The 17,461-nt window shown below is 46.4% G+C and overlaps 1 protein-coding gene across 4 annotated transcripts in view; it reads left to right on the top strand.

The window, feature by feature from the left end:
• The first annotated feature begins 1,177 nt into the window (after window positions 1–1,177).
• The window catches only part of SMYD3 (SET and MYND domain containing 3), a 582,729-nt gene continuing 566,445 nt past the window's right edge, over window positions 1,178–17,461 (top strand). Inside the window, exon 1 of one of the 4 annotated variants that reach the window (XM_053302299.1) lies at window positions 1,178–1,509. In XM_053302299.1, coding sequence (XP_053158274.1) covers window positions 1,361–1,509 — 149 coding nt within the window. In that variant the 5' untranslated portion in view covers window positions 1,178–1,360. Of the gene's footprint in view, window positions 1,510–1,576; window positions 1,836–1,871; window positions 1,899–17,461 lie in introns of those variants that run through there. The other 3 variants (XM_053302247.1, XM_053302329.1, XM_053302319.1) reach the window with 3 other exon arrangements.

Here is a 17,461-nt window from a genome sequence, read left to right as displayed (position 1 = left end):
ATTGACCCCTATGGGGAAATTCATGGTTGCGTCCCATCTATCTATATAATTAATTCCTGTAGGGGAGATCCGTGAGGGGATGCATGAGGATGTGGCTAGCTCCGCCCCCGCTGCAGCCACGACCAATGGGGGGCCCCAGAGGGGGTGACATGTGCAAGGGTGGGAGAGTGGAGCATGTGCCAGGAGGTGGTTGGGGCTGCGGGTGAAGCCCCACCGACTTGAGGAGGGGGGCGAGAGGAGGACGGGTGGTGAGAGGACGGGCGGCAGGCAAAGCCCCACCGCCCCAAGGAGGAGGACGGCGAGGCGGAGGGAGGTGGCGGAGCCCTGAGGAGGAGGGTGAGAGCATGACAAGCAGCAGGAGGAGGACGGGTGGCGGGCAAAGCCCTGCTGCCCCAAGGAGGAGGACGGCGAGGCGGAGGAAGGCAGCAGTGCCACCCTGAGGAGGAGCACGAGAGGAGGACGGACAGTGGGAGGAGGATGGCGAGGCGGAGGGAGGTGGCGGCGGGACAGCCTGGCCCTGGCCCCCCAGGGTGAGACGGTGGTGGCATGGTGGGGGGAATGGCTGGGTCCAACTAGAGGCGCAGATGCTCTATGCACGGGTCCACTAGTGTTCAATTATTGCACACAGACCTCTTCACAGCTTGTTACGCTACTGAGGTAGAAGAAGGAAACCCTTTGAGTCAAGTCACACTCTGATTCTGAAAGTGTTTACTCAGAGTAAGTTTAACTGAGCCGATAGGACTTTAAGATTCCAGGCTTAAGAAGACAGAAAAATACAGTCCTATGGCACCTCATTTTTCCTGGCGATTGTGCAACCGGAAGTTTGGCTTTGCAAAAATAAAATAATAATAATAATAATAATAATAATAATAATAATAATAATAATAAAAATAAGGTTTTCAGCCATCCCAGGTCCTTGGGAAAGACTCGATGTCTGGATAAAACAAACCAGTCAATAACACCTGTCTGACTGTGTAAACAAGAAATAATAATAATAATAATAATAATAATAATAATAATGCTGAATGCATACCTGCCAACTTGTCATTCTCTTATTAACCTGAATGGGAAAAGAGAGGCATATTGGCAGATATGAGAATGTATCCATGTATTAGCTAGCAGTGTTGTTGAGGGAAGCCTACAAAACTGCTTTCATAGTTGCAGACGTGCAGGTGATAGAAAATGGAACTTCAATGCATGCCTGCCTCCCTGGAACGCAACGTGCTGAAGGCAAGCTCTTTTTGCCCTGACTAAAGATGGCTCCGTCGGCAACGAGAGCGGCGTTACGTGCGGCCAGAGGCGGGAAGCGTCCTGGTGGCCGGGCCCCTCCAGCGCTCGCTTTTGCTCTGTGAAAGGAGAAATGGAGAAGTTTGCAAGCGCGGGCAGAGGCAATGGCTTGCGCCTTTTGAAGGAGGCGAAGCCTGGGGAGCTCCTCTACCGCGCGGAGCCTTTCGCGTACACCGTCACCAAGAAGCGCCTGGGAGGCGTGTGCGAGCGCTGCCTGCGCAGGTATTGGCTGAGCCTCTATTCCTCCCAGTCCCTCTTGCTAGCCGCGCCGCGGCCGGTTGAAGCTAACGTCGTGCTTTCAGGGCCTGGCTCGTTACAGGCAGGAAAGCAGCAAGGGTCGTTCCTCTCTCGGGGCTGTTTCCCTCTTGCGTTTAACTAACAGGATATTCTTTTAACAGTTTCATGTTATGGCCGACTGTGTTCCACATTTATAGCTCTACCCCCGGCACGACCTTTTCATGCTGGGAAACGGCTCCAGCTGCCGAATGTCTGCCAGTCATGCAGCTGACTGATAGAACCGGAAGCTGTGTGTGTCCGTGTAATTAAAAGTAAGGCAACTACACGGCCAGGCCAGGTGGAGAGAAGTGCAGCTGCTGCTGCCTCTGAGCCAGGTGTTCTTACATGGACAGAGGGAGGTGATGGGATTATGATTGCTACATTCCTGACGCTGGTCTACTGCCACTTATTTATTAATTACATTTTAATCCACCTTTCTTTCATCATGGAACTCCAAACAGTGTAGGGTTCCTAGGAAGCCATCATTTCAGGCTCTGACCAGACCTAGACTTGCTTTGTTTCAGTAGGGTGAATGTACCATGTGTTAGATCAGGACTTCGGGCACTGCTATGGTATATGCACCTGCAGCTAAGTTGGAGCTTGTTTTCATCACTTAACGATTCGACACTTGACGGCCTGTGATAGAATGCTGAATCTGGTTTCCATTTAAAAGTGAAAATGATGAAAAGATGAAAATTCTGATACGTACTGTTCTGTGACTGCATTCTCAGCCCAATATGGTGTCAATCAGGTGGTGACTGTACATGCGTGACAGTTCCTCTTGGAAGTGATTTCTGTGCAGGGAAAAGAATCACTGTGAAACAACTATAATTCTTTGCTCTTATTCCCTTTTGTACAAAAACAAGACTTCACTTTACTTTATATTGAGTAAAGAAAAGGAAGAGGAAAATTGTGAAAATAGCAGTGACGGGAAATGAAAAGGAAAAGTATATTCTCAGGGGGAAATCTCCACTTTGCACATGCAAATTGGGGTGGGGGGCAACAACAAGTTTGTGGTGCTCGGTTATAAGGTGGGGATCAAAGAAAGGCAAGTACTTTTTCCAGGGGCAAGATTAGTCCTTCTGTTCTTCGCTGTAGTGGTCCTCTTTATCTGTGATAAAGGTCATATAAGCTGCATCAGGGGTTCTCAAAGTTGGGAGAACCTGCTATTGTTGCACTACAACTCTCGTCATTCCCAGCCACAATGGCCTTTGGATGTCTGGAGGCCCAAGTTTGAGAACCTCTGAGGGTACAGTAGAAGCAGCAGGGGAGTTGAGGATCCAGACCAAAATCGAGTCCCTAAAACTGAATGATGGCATTGAGACTAGAGTGTTCAGGAAGAGACTGACAAGTCCTGATAATTGTGTCAAGAGTACATAAGGACATACATAAGAACAGCCCTGCTGGATCAGGCCCAAGGCCCATCTAGTCCAGCAACCTGTTTCACACAGTGGCCCACCAGATGCCACTGGAAGCCTACAGGCAGGAGTTGAGGGCATGCCCTCTCTCCTGCTGATACTCCCCTGCAAGTAGTACTCAGAGGCATCTTGTCTCTGAGGTGGGAGGTGGCCTATAGCCAGGCGCGGAGCGGGATTGCTGGTGGCCCTGCTGACCCCGCCCCCCGCGTCTGATGTCAGGGGCTAAGTAGACGTGGGGCTACTTAGCCCCGGGACTGTGCGGCCCCCGCTTGGGAGCTGAAATAGCACCCTGGCGTCTGACGTCAGACGGGGGCGTGTCGGGGCCACGAGATGCGGCCCCTGATTGGGCGTGGCCCGGGTTCTTTGAACCCATTGGCCCAGTGGTGGCTCTGCCCCTGCCTATAGCCCTCTGACTAGTAGCCGATGATAGACCTCTCCTCCATGAAGTTATCCAAACCCCTTTTAAAGCCATCCAGGTTGTTGGCTGTCACATGTTGTGGAAGAGAATTCCACAAGTGGATTATTTTATTTATTTTTATTTATTGTTGGATTTATATACTGCCTTTCATTAAAAACAATCTCAAGGTGGTTTATGTGTTGTGTGAAAAAAGTACTTCCATTTGTTGGTCCTAGATTTCCTGGCATTCAGTTTCATGGGATGACCCCTGGTTCTAGTGTGATGTGAGAGGGAGAAAAATTTCTCTCTATCCACTTTTTCCACACCATGCATGATTTTATAGACCTCTATCATGTCTCCCCGCAGTCGTCTTTTTTCTAAACTAAAAAGCCCCCCGTGTTGTAGCCTTGCCTCATAAGAAAGGTGCTCTAGGCCCCTGATCATCTTGGTTGCCCTCTTCTGTACCTTTTCCAGTTCTACAATGTCTTTTTTTGATGTGGTGACCAGAATTGTACACAGTACTCCAGGTGTGGCCGCACCATAGTTTTGTATAAGGGCATTATAATATTAGCCATTTTATTTTCAACCCCCTTCCTAATGATCCCTTAAAAGGGAATTGGCCTTTTTCACAGCTGCCGCACATTGAGTCGACACTTTCATCGAGCTGTCCACCACGACCCCAAGATCCCTCTCCTGGTCAGTCACCGACAGCTCAGATCCCATCAGCGTATATTTGAATTTGGGTTTTTTCATTCCAATGTGCATCACTTGACACCTGCCAACACTGAACCACATCTGCCATTGTGTTGCCCACTCACCCAGTTTGGAGAGATCCTTTTGGAGCTCCTCATAATCCATTTTTGATTTCACTACCCAAAAGAGTCTGGTATCATCTGCAAATTTGGCCATCTCACTGCTTACCTCTGTTACCTGTCTTTAAATCAGTTAGCAATCCACATATGTACTTGTCCCCTTATCCCCTGACTTCTAAGTTTCCTCAGGAGTCTTTTATGAAGAACTTTGTCGAAAGCTTTTTGGAAGTCAAGGTATACTATGACAACTGGATCACCTTGATCCACACACTTGTTTACACCCTCAAAGAACTCCAAAAGGTTTGTGAGGCAAGATTGACCTTTGCAGAAGCCATGCTGGTTCTCTTCCACCAGGGCCTGTTCTTCGATGTGCTTTACAATTTTATCCTTGAGGATGCTTTCCATCATTTGCCTGGAACAGAAGTTAAGCTAACCAGCCTGGAATTTCCCAGATCGCCCCTGGATCCCTTTTTGAAAATCGGTGTTACATTTGGTACTTTCCAGTCCTCTGGTACAGAGTCTGATTGCAGGGATAAGTTATATATTTTAGTAAGGAGGTCGGCAATTTCACATTTGAGTTCTTTGAGGACTCTTGGATGGATGCCATCCAGCCCTGGCGATTTGTTATTTTTCAATTTTTCCAGACAGTTTAGAACATCATCTCTTGTCACTTCTATCTGACTCAGTTCTTTAGCCTCCATCCCCAAAAAGCCTGGTTCAGGAACAGGTATATGCTCAGTATCCTCTGCCGTAAAGATGGATGCAAATAACTCTTTTAGCTTCTCTGCAACCTCCATATCTTTCTTAATAATCCCTTTCACTCCCTCATTATCCAATGGTCCAACCGCCTCTCTGGTAGGTTTCCTGCTTCTGATATATTTAAAGAAGTTTTTGTTATTCCCCGTGATGCTTTTAGCTAAATGTTCCCCAAACTCCCTTTTTGCCTCCCTTATTGTCACCTTGCATATCTTTTTCCAGAGTTTGTGTTCCTTTCTGTTCCCCTCATTTGGGCAGGCCTTCCAATTTCGGAAGGAAGTCTTCTTCCCTTTTATAGCTTCCTTGACAGTACCTGTTAGCCATGCTGGCATCCTCTTAGACTTATGCTGGCATCCTCCTGCTGGCATCCTCCTGGTACCTTTCCTCCTTTTGGGTATACAGTCTAATTGGCTTCTAGTATTTTGGTTTTGAGTAAACTCCATGCACTCTGGAGCAAAGTGACTCTCCTGATTTTCCCTTTCAGCTTTCTTTTCACCATACTCCTCATTTTGGAGAAGTTTCCTCTTCTGAAATTCAGAATGTCTGTATTAGATTCTCTCCCTGCATGTATGCTGAATTTGATTGCACTATGGTCACTGTTGCCTAAAGGGTCGATGACACTGACATCACGCACCAGGTCCTGGGTGCTGCTCAGGAGTACGTCCAAGGTCGCCTTCTCCCTGGTTGGTTCCTAGACCAGCTGTTCTAGGGTATAGTCATTCAGTGTATCTAGAAATTTGACCTCTTTGTCATGACCTGACTGTGAATTTACCCAGTCTGTGTGTGAGTAATTGAAGTCACCCATTATTTCACCCCTGCCTCTACTTGACGCCTCCCTGATTTCCTCCTGCAACTTCCAGTCACTGTCAGCGGTTTGATCCAGAGGTCCTGGACTTCAGTATAGGGATGTGCACAGTCCGGAGCAGTCCGGACCGGCACCAAAGGGGGGGCCCTTACTTTTAGGGCGGGGAGCGCTTACTTACCCCTCCCGCCTCTTTGCCCTCTCCAGCGCCCGTATTTAATAGACTAACGGGGCGCTGGAAACCAGCCGCCCCCGCCGCCGTCTCCCCCCCGCCGCGAGCAGATATCTCCAAAAACTACCCATACCCCTGCCGCCGCCGTAGCCCGCCAGCCAGCCAGCCCTTCCTCCCTCCCTCCCAGCTGCCCGCCCGAGTCCTCACCGGAATGCTTTGTTAAAAAACGAGAGGAGCTCCCGAACAGAGCTCCTCTCATTACGAAGGCCTGCTGCAGAATGAAGGTGCTTTGTGCGCGCGGGAAAAGGCCGGGTAGACCGGGCCTCCGATCGCCGGAGGCCCGGTCTACCCGGCCCTTTCCCGGCCGGGTAGACCGGGCCTCCGGCGATCGGCGTCCTTTGCGGCGCGCGCATGTGCGCGCGTGCAAAGCGCCTTCATTCTGCAGCAGGCCTTCGTAACGAGAGGAGCTCTGTCCGGGAGCTCCTCTCGTTTTTTAACAAAGCATTCCGGTGAGGACTCGGGCGGGCAGCTGGGAGGGAGGGAGGAAGGGCTTGCTGGCTGGCGGGCTACGGTGGCGGCAGGGGTATGGGTAGTTTTTGGAGAAATCTGCTCGCGGCGGGGGGGGGCGGGGGCGGGGGCGGCTGGTTTCCAGCGCCCCGTTAGTCTATTAAATACGGGCGCTGGAGGGGGCAAAGAGGCGGGAGGGGTAAGCAAGCCCTCCCGCCCTTAAAGCAATACCCCCCACCCGGACCCGAACCAGCAAGTGCCGAACCGGTCCGGCAGTTCGGTCATGCTTTAGAATGGCCGCTGGACCGGTTCGGACTCACCCCTACTTCAGTACGCTACTTATCAGCCTAAATATGGCTTCCAGGACCTCCCGACTACATTTCCCCACATCGTTGGTGCTGACGTGCACTACAACAGCTGTTTCCTCCCCAGCACTGCCTAAGAGCCTATCTAGACGCTGTGTGATGTCCGCAACATTTGCACCAGGCAGGCAGGTCACCGTGTGGACAACATGTTGGTCACAAACCCATCTCTCTATACCTCTAATGAGCGAATCTCCCACTACAAAGAGGCCCCCCCCCCAGAAGAGTATCTCCTGTGTGAGAGGATATGGGCTCATCTTCCATGGAAGGGGTCCCTTCTAAAGGAGCATTTCCCTCTTCTGCAGACCGACGTCCTCTTTTCCCGAGACCTTCATTCTCCCTGACAGCAGAGGAGCTATCAGCCCTGGAGTGGGAGCCTCTACCACTTCCCTGAAGGTCTCATCCGCATGCCTCTCTGTCTCTCTGAGCTTCTCCGGATCTGCCTCCTTGGTCTTGAGGGAACAAACCTGTTCCCTGAGAGCCAGGAGCTCCTTGCACCGAGCACATACCCATGACTTGCCCGTGGAGCAAATAGTCATACATGCGGCACTCTGTGCAATACACTGGGAAGTGCCCCCTCTCTTGCTGGCTTTCAAGCTTCATATTGGTTTTGTTGGCTGTTTACAGTATTTAGAGATAGTTGATTAGAAGGATAGGTCTGTAATGGTCAGCTATTTAACTGTCCAAACAGCCTTTCTCAAGAATATGAGGGAGGGATTTGTACTTACCTTCTCTTCTCCACCAGGCTCCTCGTGATAACTGGGGCTTGTTCCAGGCTCCCCCACACACTTACACACTTCCCTCTAAACTCCTGCAGTACTCCAATGTCCTGTTTGCTGTCCCTGTTCGCTAGGAGTAGAATGATATTTGGTAATTCTGTCAAACTGGTAACTTGCTTCCCATTTGAACCGTTTAGATAACTTCACTGGAAGTTTTTCACACCCGGCTTTTAGTTCGCATCTCCTCCGGAATGGAGGTGTGCATTCACATATCATCCAAATTTACCCTGAAGTCCCCGAGAGCTATCAGGGAGCACTTCACACACAATTCAGGTTTTTCATTGCATGTTAAGAGTGTTGCCCAGTTTATATCCGGTGTAAGAAAAAAATCCATATTTTGTGTTGTTTTGGGGGGGCAACTTCAAACTCGCAGTAAAGCCTTGCAGAAAACCAATGGTAAAGCCTGCTGTCTGGGAAAGCTCCAGGTGACTTTTGCCCCTTGCATATCCAAATCAGTTTTGTTCCTTCTTCCCCAACTGCTGTTTCCGTTTTCTCCATTGAGCCTTTGCTGTCGTAGGCCATAGGTTTTCAAAATGATAGAAGACTCAGATTTATCAATCTCTGCAGTAGACGGTGGACCATTTAGAATTTAAAGAGGTGCCTTATATGGAGCGAATGGTCCATCTACACCACTGTTGCCTACCTCACTGGCTGCAGCCATTCAAGGTCTTTAGAGAAGATGCCAGTAGAAAAGGTGAAGTGAGATTTGGCCTTAAGACAATTTACTAACATTTTGTTAGAAACCTAGACTTGGAATAGCATAATAATTTTACAGAAATAAGCTTTTTTGAAAAATATTTAATTTCAGTAAAATTCCAGTAGGTGGCAGTACATGAACACCAAAAAAGATGTGTGTGTGTGTGTGAATATTATACAAACCCAGTGTTCTCAAATATAAAACGAGAACCCTAAGCCTCTCATTCTTAGCCATGCAAATAGTCATGTCAATACTTCTCTGACCAGAGGTGGTAGGATCAGGCCACTAGTGCATAAGGGAGAAGCTAATGATAGCAAATAAAGTCATCTACCACAGTTGGAAGCTATTAATTGATCACTTTCATCACAGATATGACTAGTGGGTGGAACTGATGGTTTCTTTAATTGGATTTTGAAAACAGATACTTGCAGAAGTCAAAGAGATAAAGCAAAAGCAGCAAATTTAGTGGCCTTTTCTTATCAGGATGATTTTGGGGAGAAAGGCCTTTGCTATTCCATCCCAAATTCTATTAAAAATTATTTCCTTGTGAAGTGTCAGTGACAGAATAATAATTAGCATTTCACAGTGTAAAGTGAATTTCAGGTTTTCAAAGCATATAGTATTCATTATCTGAGCAATTCTTACAACAACCCTGTAAGTAAGGTCAGAATTATTCTTCCCATATCGCAAATGGGGGGGGGGGGGGTTGGGGCTAAAGCTGTGTGAACAGTGCTTGTCTACAGCTACTTTGTGAGCTTGTAGTTGTGGTTTAGGTTTGAACTGGAAATTTCTTGGTGCTCACTCTTAGCCATGGCAGTATATAATTTCATAGAAGATCTTGACATGTTTCTAGAGCTGTTTTTATCTTTTCAGTGTTGCTGGATTTTGAATATCAACAATTTAAAAAGCTTTATTAATAGGATGTAGGATGATGTAATGTTGCTGTATGATGGAAAATATTTTCCAAATACGGATGAGTCTCATATCCTGAAAACAGCGTCTGTGCTTGCCATTTTTCTCATATAAAATAAAAATCCAGCACCTCTCCTTATAAATATTTAATGTGTACCGAAGGAAAATCCTCAGCATGTGGCAGGAGTGGGGGATGGGGTGGGTAGGGGTGGGGGGGGTAGGGAAGCAAACCAAAACAATACAGTAAATTGGCCTATACTCTGGTGGTTTTTTTCTTCTTTAAGAGCAAAATATTATTTTCACAAATTCAAAATGAAAATAAATGCTATGAGTGAGAAATGTGTGATTACTGCAGTAGCTAATATGTGCAGTTGCAAATTGTAGCTTTTATTGTTTTGAAAAGGTAAAAGGGAGACTCTTGCTCTGGACACTGGTTGGCAGGCACGAGAAGAACGAGCAGCCATTGCGGCGGTGAGGTCTCTGGGGTTAGGGAGCTGCGGCTTGGCCAGTCAGCAACAGCAACACTGCAGCCGTGACCAGAGGGGTGAGGGGGATGGAGCAACAGGATGGAGGAGCAACCAAGAGGGGTGAGGGGGATGGAAGCCATGGGATGGAGGAGGAGCAGGAGCGCAGTGAGGGTGGAGAGATCTCAGAGGTAAGGAGGCTATGGCGGGGGGTGAGGGAAGCAATCAAGTACTAGCGCGCAGATGCTCTGTGTGGGTTAAGCTAGTTTATGATATATTTTTCTATATAAACTGCTTTTAGAACTTTGGTTGAAAAATTGTAGAAAAATAGTCATAGTTTGGGGAAGTGAGGGATTAGATGGCAGGACTGTAGGACAGGAGGGTTAGAGCGAGGCCGCAGTAATCCCCTGCGCTTCTTTGCCTTCCCTTCACTTAGACCTGCCCCACTGTAGTTAGACCTGTTCCTCCAAAAACATCACCCACCAAATAAAACCTGCTTCTTTATTTGGGGGGATTTAATTTTTCTAGCTTCTGTGTGTGCACCACAGTGCTATAGATTGCACCGTGTGTGGTACACAGACCATAAATAGACCAACCTGATCCCACACCCACGCTTCTTCTCTCCCTGCCCCCCCCCCATCAGGGTTAGGGCTTAAACTTTTAAAAACACCAAAATGTCCAGGAGGGTGAGAAGCAAAGCCAGGAGAAGAGGGAGGGATGATGCTAATCGTGGGCGACGGCGAGAGGGGCCTATTCCCTGAATCACCACCACCGCTGGTGTGGTACGCAGACTATCCTACCTGGAGGAGCCTGGTCCCATCTGTTAGGAGGGGGAAATGCACATAATTCAATTTGGCTAAAGTAGCTCCCTGGATTCTGACCCGTGTCTAAATGGTAAGTGAGAGTGGTTTCTTCTAATCTAATGGAGAAACAGGTGAACAGGAAGCTTAAATGTCTCACACTTCACCGTTACATACAAAGGTGCAGTTCATGAGCTCCTACCTCACAGTAAGGATGAGCACGGAACCGCGGAGCTGCAGTCCGGCACGGGGGTGAGGGTTCCTTTAAGGGCGGGGGGAGGGTGTACTTACCCCTCCTGCTGCTTTCCCCCCGCCGGACCACAGCTCCATGGTTCCGTGCACATCCTTACTGTGAGGTTGGAGCTCATGAACTGCACATTTGTATGTAAGTGTGAAGTGTGAGACATTTAAGCTCCCTGTTCACCTGTTTCTCCATTAGATTAGAAGAAGATTGCCCCCTCTTGGCAGCAAAAGGCTTCAAAAAGCCTTTTGCGTGTGTGCATGTCACGCACACGGGCCACGTCTCTGCGACGTGTGAGCGTGACATGCGCACGCGCAAAAGGCTTTCTGAAGCCTTTTGCTGCCGAGAGAGGGAAGGGGCGGCACGGAAGTACCCTGCCGTCCCAAATGCTTGCCAAAAAACACACGCCGGTGGAGGAAAAGTGGCGGGAGGTGTAAGGACAGCCTCCCCCACCCTTAAAGGAACACCCCCCCCGTGGCGTCGAACCACGAACCAACCTATGTTTGGACCCGTCCGGAGGCCTCTGGAATGGCTTCTGGACCGGTCCGTGCACATCACTACTTCACAGCCGGCTTTCACAGGTCTCTTTGAGTTAGATATGACGGTTCTAGTGTAGATATGACTGAGAACCATAGGACATTCAACACAAGGTTCTTGAATATTAATTTAGCTTAGCCTTGAGGGCTGTCAGAACAGAACAAGGATTGTCATGGAAGAAAAAAAAAGGTTTTCAGCAGATTACATGAGTGACTGGTTTTCTAAGCAAATATAGTTCAAAGATTATCCAGACAAGAGAAAGGAGGAATAGATTGCAAGTAGTATCAGCTGCAGTAGCGCAGTGGGGAAACAGCTTGCCTAGAGAGCAATAGGCTGTTAGTTCGAATCCCCGTTGGTTTGCTTACAGGACTGTGCCTAGTAAATATATATTTGTAGTCACCTATATCAGGCAGCAGCGATATAGGAAGGTGTTGGAAGTGAATGCTCATTTCAGTGATAACGGCAAAGGCATCATCTCATACTGTGTGGGAGAAAGGCAATGGTAAACCACTCCTGTATTCTACCAAGAAAACCACATGGCTCTGTGGTTGCCAGAAATCAACACCGACTCAACGGCACAATCTTTCCTTTCTTCCAAGTTATATAATAAATATATGTTAAGTAGGGTTGCAAAGAGTAACTCTTAGATTCAGCTCCTAGATGAATTAAATTTTTAGTTGATATATCAAGCAGGGAATTAAGGGCATGCCTCTTTATATAGTTGTAGTATATAACTGTAATAGGGAATTAAAAAAACATTAAAGAATGCATTTTAATCCAAGTGAAGATTATCTCTTTGTTGTTGTTTATATATTTTGGGGCTGTTCTCATGAGCAGCCAAGACTGGGCTAGGGCAGCTAAGCACAGGCTTGGCCGCCTGTGGGAACCCGTGGGAGCCAATCGGCTTCAGGTGGCGCCTCAGCAGCAAACCCTGCTAGGGAGCCTGTCTCTTAAACGGGGTTAGCTCCCTTCGTTGCATTTACTTGACCTTGTGCTGCTTTCCAGTGCTGACACACTGGGGAGTTCCCCACAATGCACTGCACACTCATGAGGAGCATTGTGGGATCTCTGGGGACTGGGATACTCATCCCAACCCGCTCAACTCCACGTTGCAGGCATGCAGTGCTGCTTGTCTGGGAGCACATTTCTCGCTCTCAACAGGAGAACTCGATCATCTAGGGGGCCCACCGTCCCGCCCACCTGCTTATGAGAACGGTCTCAGCATCTCATGATGCTTCCTTCAAACCTTTAAAAGACATGTAAATAGTGAGCTACAGTTGTGAGTTTATAATGTGTGCACATTAAAAAAATGATAAAAAATGTTTGCACATTAAAAAATATATTGATAAATTAAAATGAAGATAATCAACTAAGTATTTCTCCAGGGGAGAAGGTCCTGTTGAACTCAGTAAAACTTTCTTCTAAGTAAATGCATATAGGATTGAATTGCACACTTTTTTCAAAGATGAGGAGCTCTAATCCTAAGACCCTCTTATTGCTATAATCTTTAAGAATATTTCATATGAGAAGCAGATCAACTTATCTGTGCTTTATATTTTAGAGATAAGTTGTAGAAATGTTTTAAAATTAGGGTTATGCATAAGGTAAAATATATGTGAAATGAATTATTTATGGGAATAATATGGAAAGAGTGGTTAAGTATATCGGTGCATGAACTGAGGGCACAAGAGAGCAGAATTTCTGTGAAATCAGGGCTGGAAAATTATTTTGTCTCCATTTAGGCTCTGCCTGAAATGCCAGCACTTCCCATTAACGTCCATTTTTGTTTACAGTTGTGAGTTTTAAAACGCACTTTTTAGCTAGTAACTTTGTAGTGCTTATCTTTATCATTCTCCCCTTCCCCCGCTTAATGTCTTTTCCACAAACTAAAGCTTCAGTAATGATCCTTCAGGACTTTGATTTTAACAGTGGCCTCTTTAAAACAGGTCTCCTCCTTTATAATCTCTCTCTTAGCATTCTGACCCATGCGTTTCCTACTGTCAATTATTTTTGCTCCTGTTTGTGCCATGCATCCAGCCTTATCTTGTCCTTGCCTTCAAAGCCCTACATTACTCAGAAACTCTCTTCATATCTTGGATGGGGTACCTTTATGCTTTATACTGATTTATAATCTACCTTGAGTATAAATATCCTTCACATCAGTTTTCCAAAAATTGGTGTGTATTACAATTTGTGATTGGGGAGCTGCCTGAATGAAGAATATTATTTGCTTATAGCCCTAAGTATGACAGACAGTTTGTTGTAGTTTGGATTCCAAAGCTAATATGGCTGGTTTCTAGTCATTTTTTTCCTCTGTAGTTATAAATAAATATATAAGCCATTGGTCTCCTTTGCAAATAACGGGAAACCCGTGGTTTGCCCCTCTTCCCTCTGCTGTGCTCTCAGACCATCCAATCTGGAGTTTGAGAGACTGAGGGGTGAGGGGGACTGGCTGTGAGGGCTCCCTCCTTCTCATGAAGGACAGCTGCAACAGCCAATCGGGGACGGAGAGAGGGAGAATCTGAGGGCTGTTGCCAGATTTGGCTTATTTTAAGCCAAATTTTGGGTTATGGCCCATATGACCCACGAGTATACCCCTTAGGTTCTGGCAACAAAGCGGCAGCCTTCGGACGACATGACACCACTTTCTAACTGCAGTTAGTGCCCGTGAAACCGAAGAACAACCATGGGTGCACATTCAGGTTTGTAGCTGGGAACCTTAGGTTTTGGAACTGAACCGAGGGTTCCTGCATGCGGACGACCACAAACCCAAACCTCTGGCACAGTTGCCTGCGGTTTCGTGTGATATCTGAAGGCGGCTATAGTGTGTCCATTCCTGCCAACCAGTGTTCCCTCTACAGGGATTCCCAAATGTTGTTGACTACAACTCACAGAATCCCCAGCTGTAATGGCTTTTGCTTGGGGATTCTGAGAGTTGTAGTCAACAATATCTGGGAATATTTTGAGAGGGAATGCCTTTTAGTACCAGTTGCAGGGGAGTAACAGCAGGAAAGAGGGCATGCCCTCAACTCCTACCTTTAGGCTTCCAGCAGCCTCTGGTAGGGCACTGTGTGAAACAGGATGCTGGACTAACTGGGCCTTGGACCTGATCTGGCAGGGTTATGTTCTTAGGGAACGCTGCTGCCAACATGTTCCTCTTTTTCCATGGGGAAATTGGGACATGTGGGCAGGTATGACTGTTACATCTCATTCTGATAGACCGCCCAAAGCATACTATAATAGCTCCATTCTATATTAGAGTACAAGGCTACCTCTAGCTTTCAAGATTCGCTCTTTTATATGTTGTAGGTTTTAGATCAATATGGCTTGTTACATTAAAGTGTAATTTCCCACACACATCACGTGACAAAATGCTTTTTCCATTAAAGTCAACAAGAAAGGCTTTCTCTTTACTCTCCAGTCTCTACTACACTTTAAATCAGTTATTGCACTGCTATACATCAAGCACCTGGTAGTAACAGCTTTTCACACTCGTTTTAAGAGAAGTTATGAGAGTATTGGCTGAAAGATAAATAAGAACTTGATCTTAAATAGGGCCCTGCAAAATAGTTTTGCATATGGGTCAGTATGGAGGGGTGGGTTTGTAGTCCCTGTTGTAAAGATGGATGACTGCTACTCTAATGTTATTATCCCATGTCCACCTACTAGGAAGTTTCACGGAAGTTGGTGAAACTACTGAGTAACTGTTTAGGAAGATAAAAGTACAAGTCTCCTCATCAAAGGGAAAATGATCCAAGAGTCAAACCCTTCCGGCATAGGCTTGTTTTGGGGTTGAAAATGGAGATCGCTGTGAATTGCCTGGCCTTGGATATTATTTATGGCTTCATCCTCAAGTGGATCTGTGGTACATAGAAAGCTGCCTTTTACCAAGTCAGTCCATTGGTCCATCTAGCTCAGTATTGTGTACCCAGACTGACAGCAGCTTCTCCAAGGTTACAGGTGGGAGTCTCTCTCAGCCCTATCTTGGAGATGCCAGGAAAGGAACTTGGAACTTGCTGCATGCAAGCCTGCAGGTGCTCTTCCCAGAGCAGCCGCATCCACTGAGGGGAATATCTTGCAGTAATCACACATGTAGTCTCCCATTCAAATGCAAACTAGGGCAGACTCTGCTTAGCAAAGGAGACAATTCATGCTTGCTACCATAAGACCAGCTCTCCTGGTCTTAGCTACCTGTGTGCAACAAAGTCCTGATGGCCTTTGGGAAGGAATAATCTGTACTGGAGAAGAGATGGGAAATAATAACGTGCTTAACACTTCTTTGATGATTTCTTTTTCTCTGAACCTGCCCACCTCCCCACCTAGCCCCAGTGTTCCAGACCTATGGTTACCCACAAACCCAGGTCTGGAACCTTGTGGAGAGAGGAAAAGTGACTGGTAGGAGAAGGGTAGAACTCTCTGTTTCCTCCCATGTCTTCTCTGATGTAAAGTGCTCCTTTCCAAAGGTACTTTGCAAAACAGAAGGGCCATTGGGACGGCCACGCACACACACACCCCTTCAGTGCAACATATATTCTTTGCCAGCTTGATGAAGATAATCTGTTTTAAGGGATTTTATTTATTTGCCTTTGTGAGGAGACACCTCCTCACCTTGCTGCCCTGCTTGGAGGAGTCTAAAATGTTGGCTTTGAAACTCTTTTCTTTGGATTTTATAGTGTGTCCAGCTATATCCACCACTTCAGCGATGTCACTTCTGGTTTTCTTGCAACTCTGGGCTGCAAACTGTAGGCTTGTATAGATTAGTAGTTTCATGTCCACAAAAGGCTTGAGATATACTGCCACACCAAAGATCAAGAGTTCTTGTCTCCAATCCATCATGCTTGTTTGGTAAAGTGCTGTAATTTGCCCAGCTGTCATCTTTTTAGAACCTTTGCAATATCTGTTATTTCCTAATAATTATGCTTAGGATTGCAACTTGGTATCTTTCTTTCCTTGACCACTACTGCTATGAGTATTTACAGTATGTACCACTTTTCCACAAGTTCTCAAAGTGATTTACATAGAAAAATAAATAATAACTAGCTGGCCCGGGCGCAGAGCATCTGCACTTCTAGTTCTTCCTCTTCCTTCCCCCTCCCTCTCGGCTACCCCCCGTTATCAGCCCCCCCGGCCGCTGCCGTTTGCTCTCCCCTGCCGCCATCATAGTGCCGGTTAATGCTGACTGTATTATTAGTTATAAAATATTTGCAAGTCTTCAGAGATCAGCAATAAAACTCTTGTCACTTCAGTTATAGGGCCACAGGAGTTAGAAAACATCCCTGCTAACATTAATTTGATTCTTGCTGAGATAGCTGGTTCTCTCAGTAATCTGTCACACTCTTATGTGACCAAGATATAGAACCCAGGGTGAGACCATGCATATAAGGGCCTGGCTTGGTTCTCCTATAGAGGATATTCTGATAAAGTGTATGATTGGTAATCTGGAGGCAGAGTTCCCAGGAGGCAAAATATGCTTCTCACTCAAGATACTGCTGGAACCGTCAAGGAAGATTTTATCACCCTAACTCTGCAGCCTCCTCTGTCACTGCCCATACCTCTGCAAGCTGATGGCTGCTCTTCATTTCTATGAGGAATTGTAAGAAGCTGCACTTTGGGATAATATTGCATGCAGATTTATACAAAAGTACCTTGGACACTATTATGCTATGTAATTGTTCTGTGGTTCCAAAGAAAATTGGCTAACTTGGCAATATTTCAGTAGACATGTATAAGTTGTTATTATTTGCCCTTATTCCCTCAGTAAGGGCTTCAAGGTCTGTCCATGTTGAACAATACCGCAGGCTAATTTAATTTTTCACTTCTACTTCTACTTTTAAAACCTCCCGCCACCTACCAAATAATAAATTAAAACTGCCTGTACATACTCTTTATTATTCATGTAAATGTGATTGCTGATAGTGGGCTTATTTAATACACATCCATGCATACAGGCATTTAGTTTTTAATTATAAACATAACTGGTAGTGTGTTTTCTGTAGAAAGCTATAGATGTTGAAGCAGTAAGGACTGCATTTTCCATGGTTGCAAGTGAGCAGCATTTTGGTATCATTTTTTAAATTGTGACTTTTCAAGCGTTTAAATTCAGGTGTTTCTGTTTCAAATGTAACAGGCTTTGGTGGGGGGATCTTTTATTTTCCAAATACAGAGTCACCTGCATGGAGAATGTCCCTGTACCCCTTTGCTATAAATTCTTTGAGGCATGAAATAGCCTGCCAGTTGTCTGT

Source organism: Hemicordylus capensis, chromosome 1 (genome assembly GCF_027244095.1).
Source record: "Hemicordylus capensis ecotype Gifberg chromosome 1, rHemCap1.1.pri, whole genome shotgun sequence".
In the NCBI taxonomy this organism is placed as follows: Eukaryota; Metazoa; Chordata; class Lepidosauria; order Squamata; family Cordylidae; genus Hemicordylus; species Hemicordylus capensis.
This window is presented reverse-complemented; position numbering and strand designations above follow the sequence as displayed.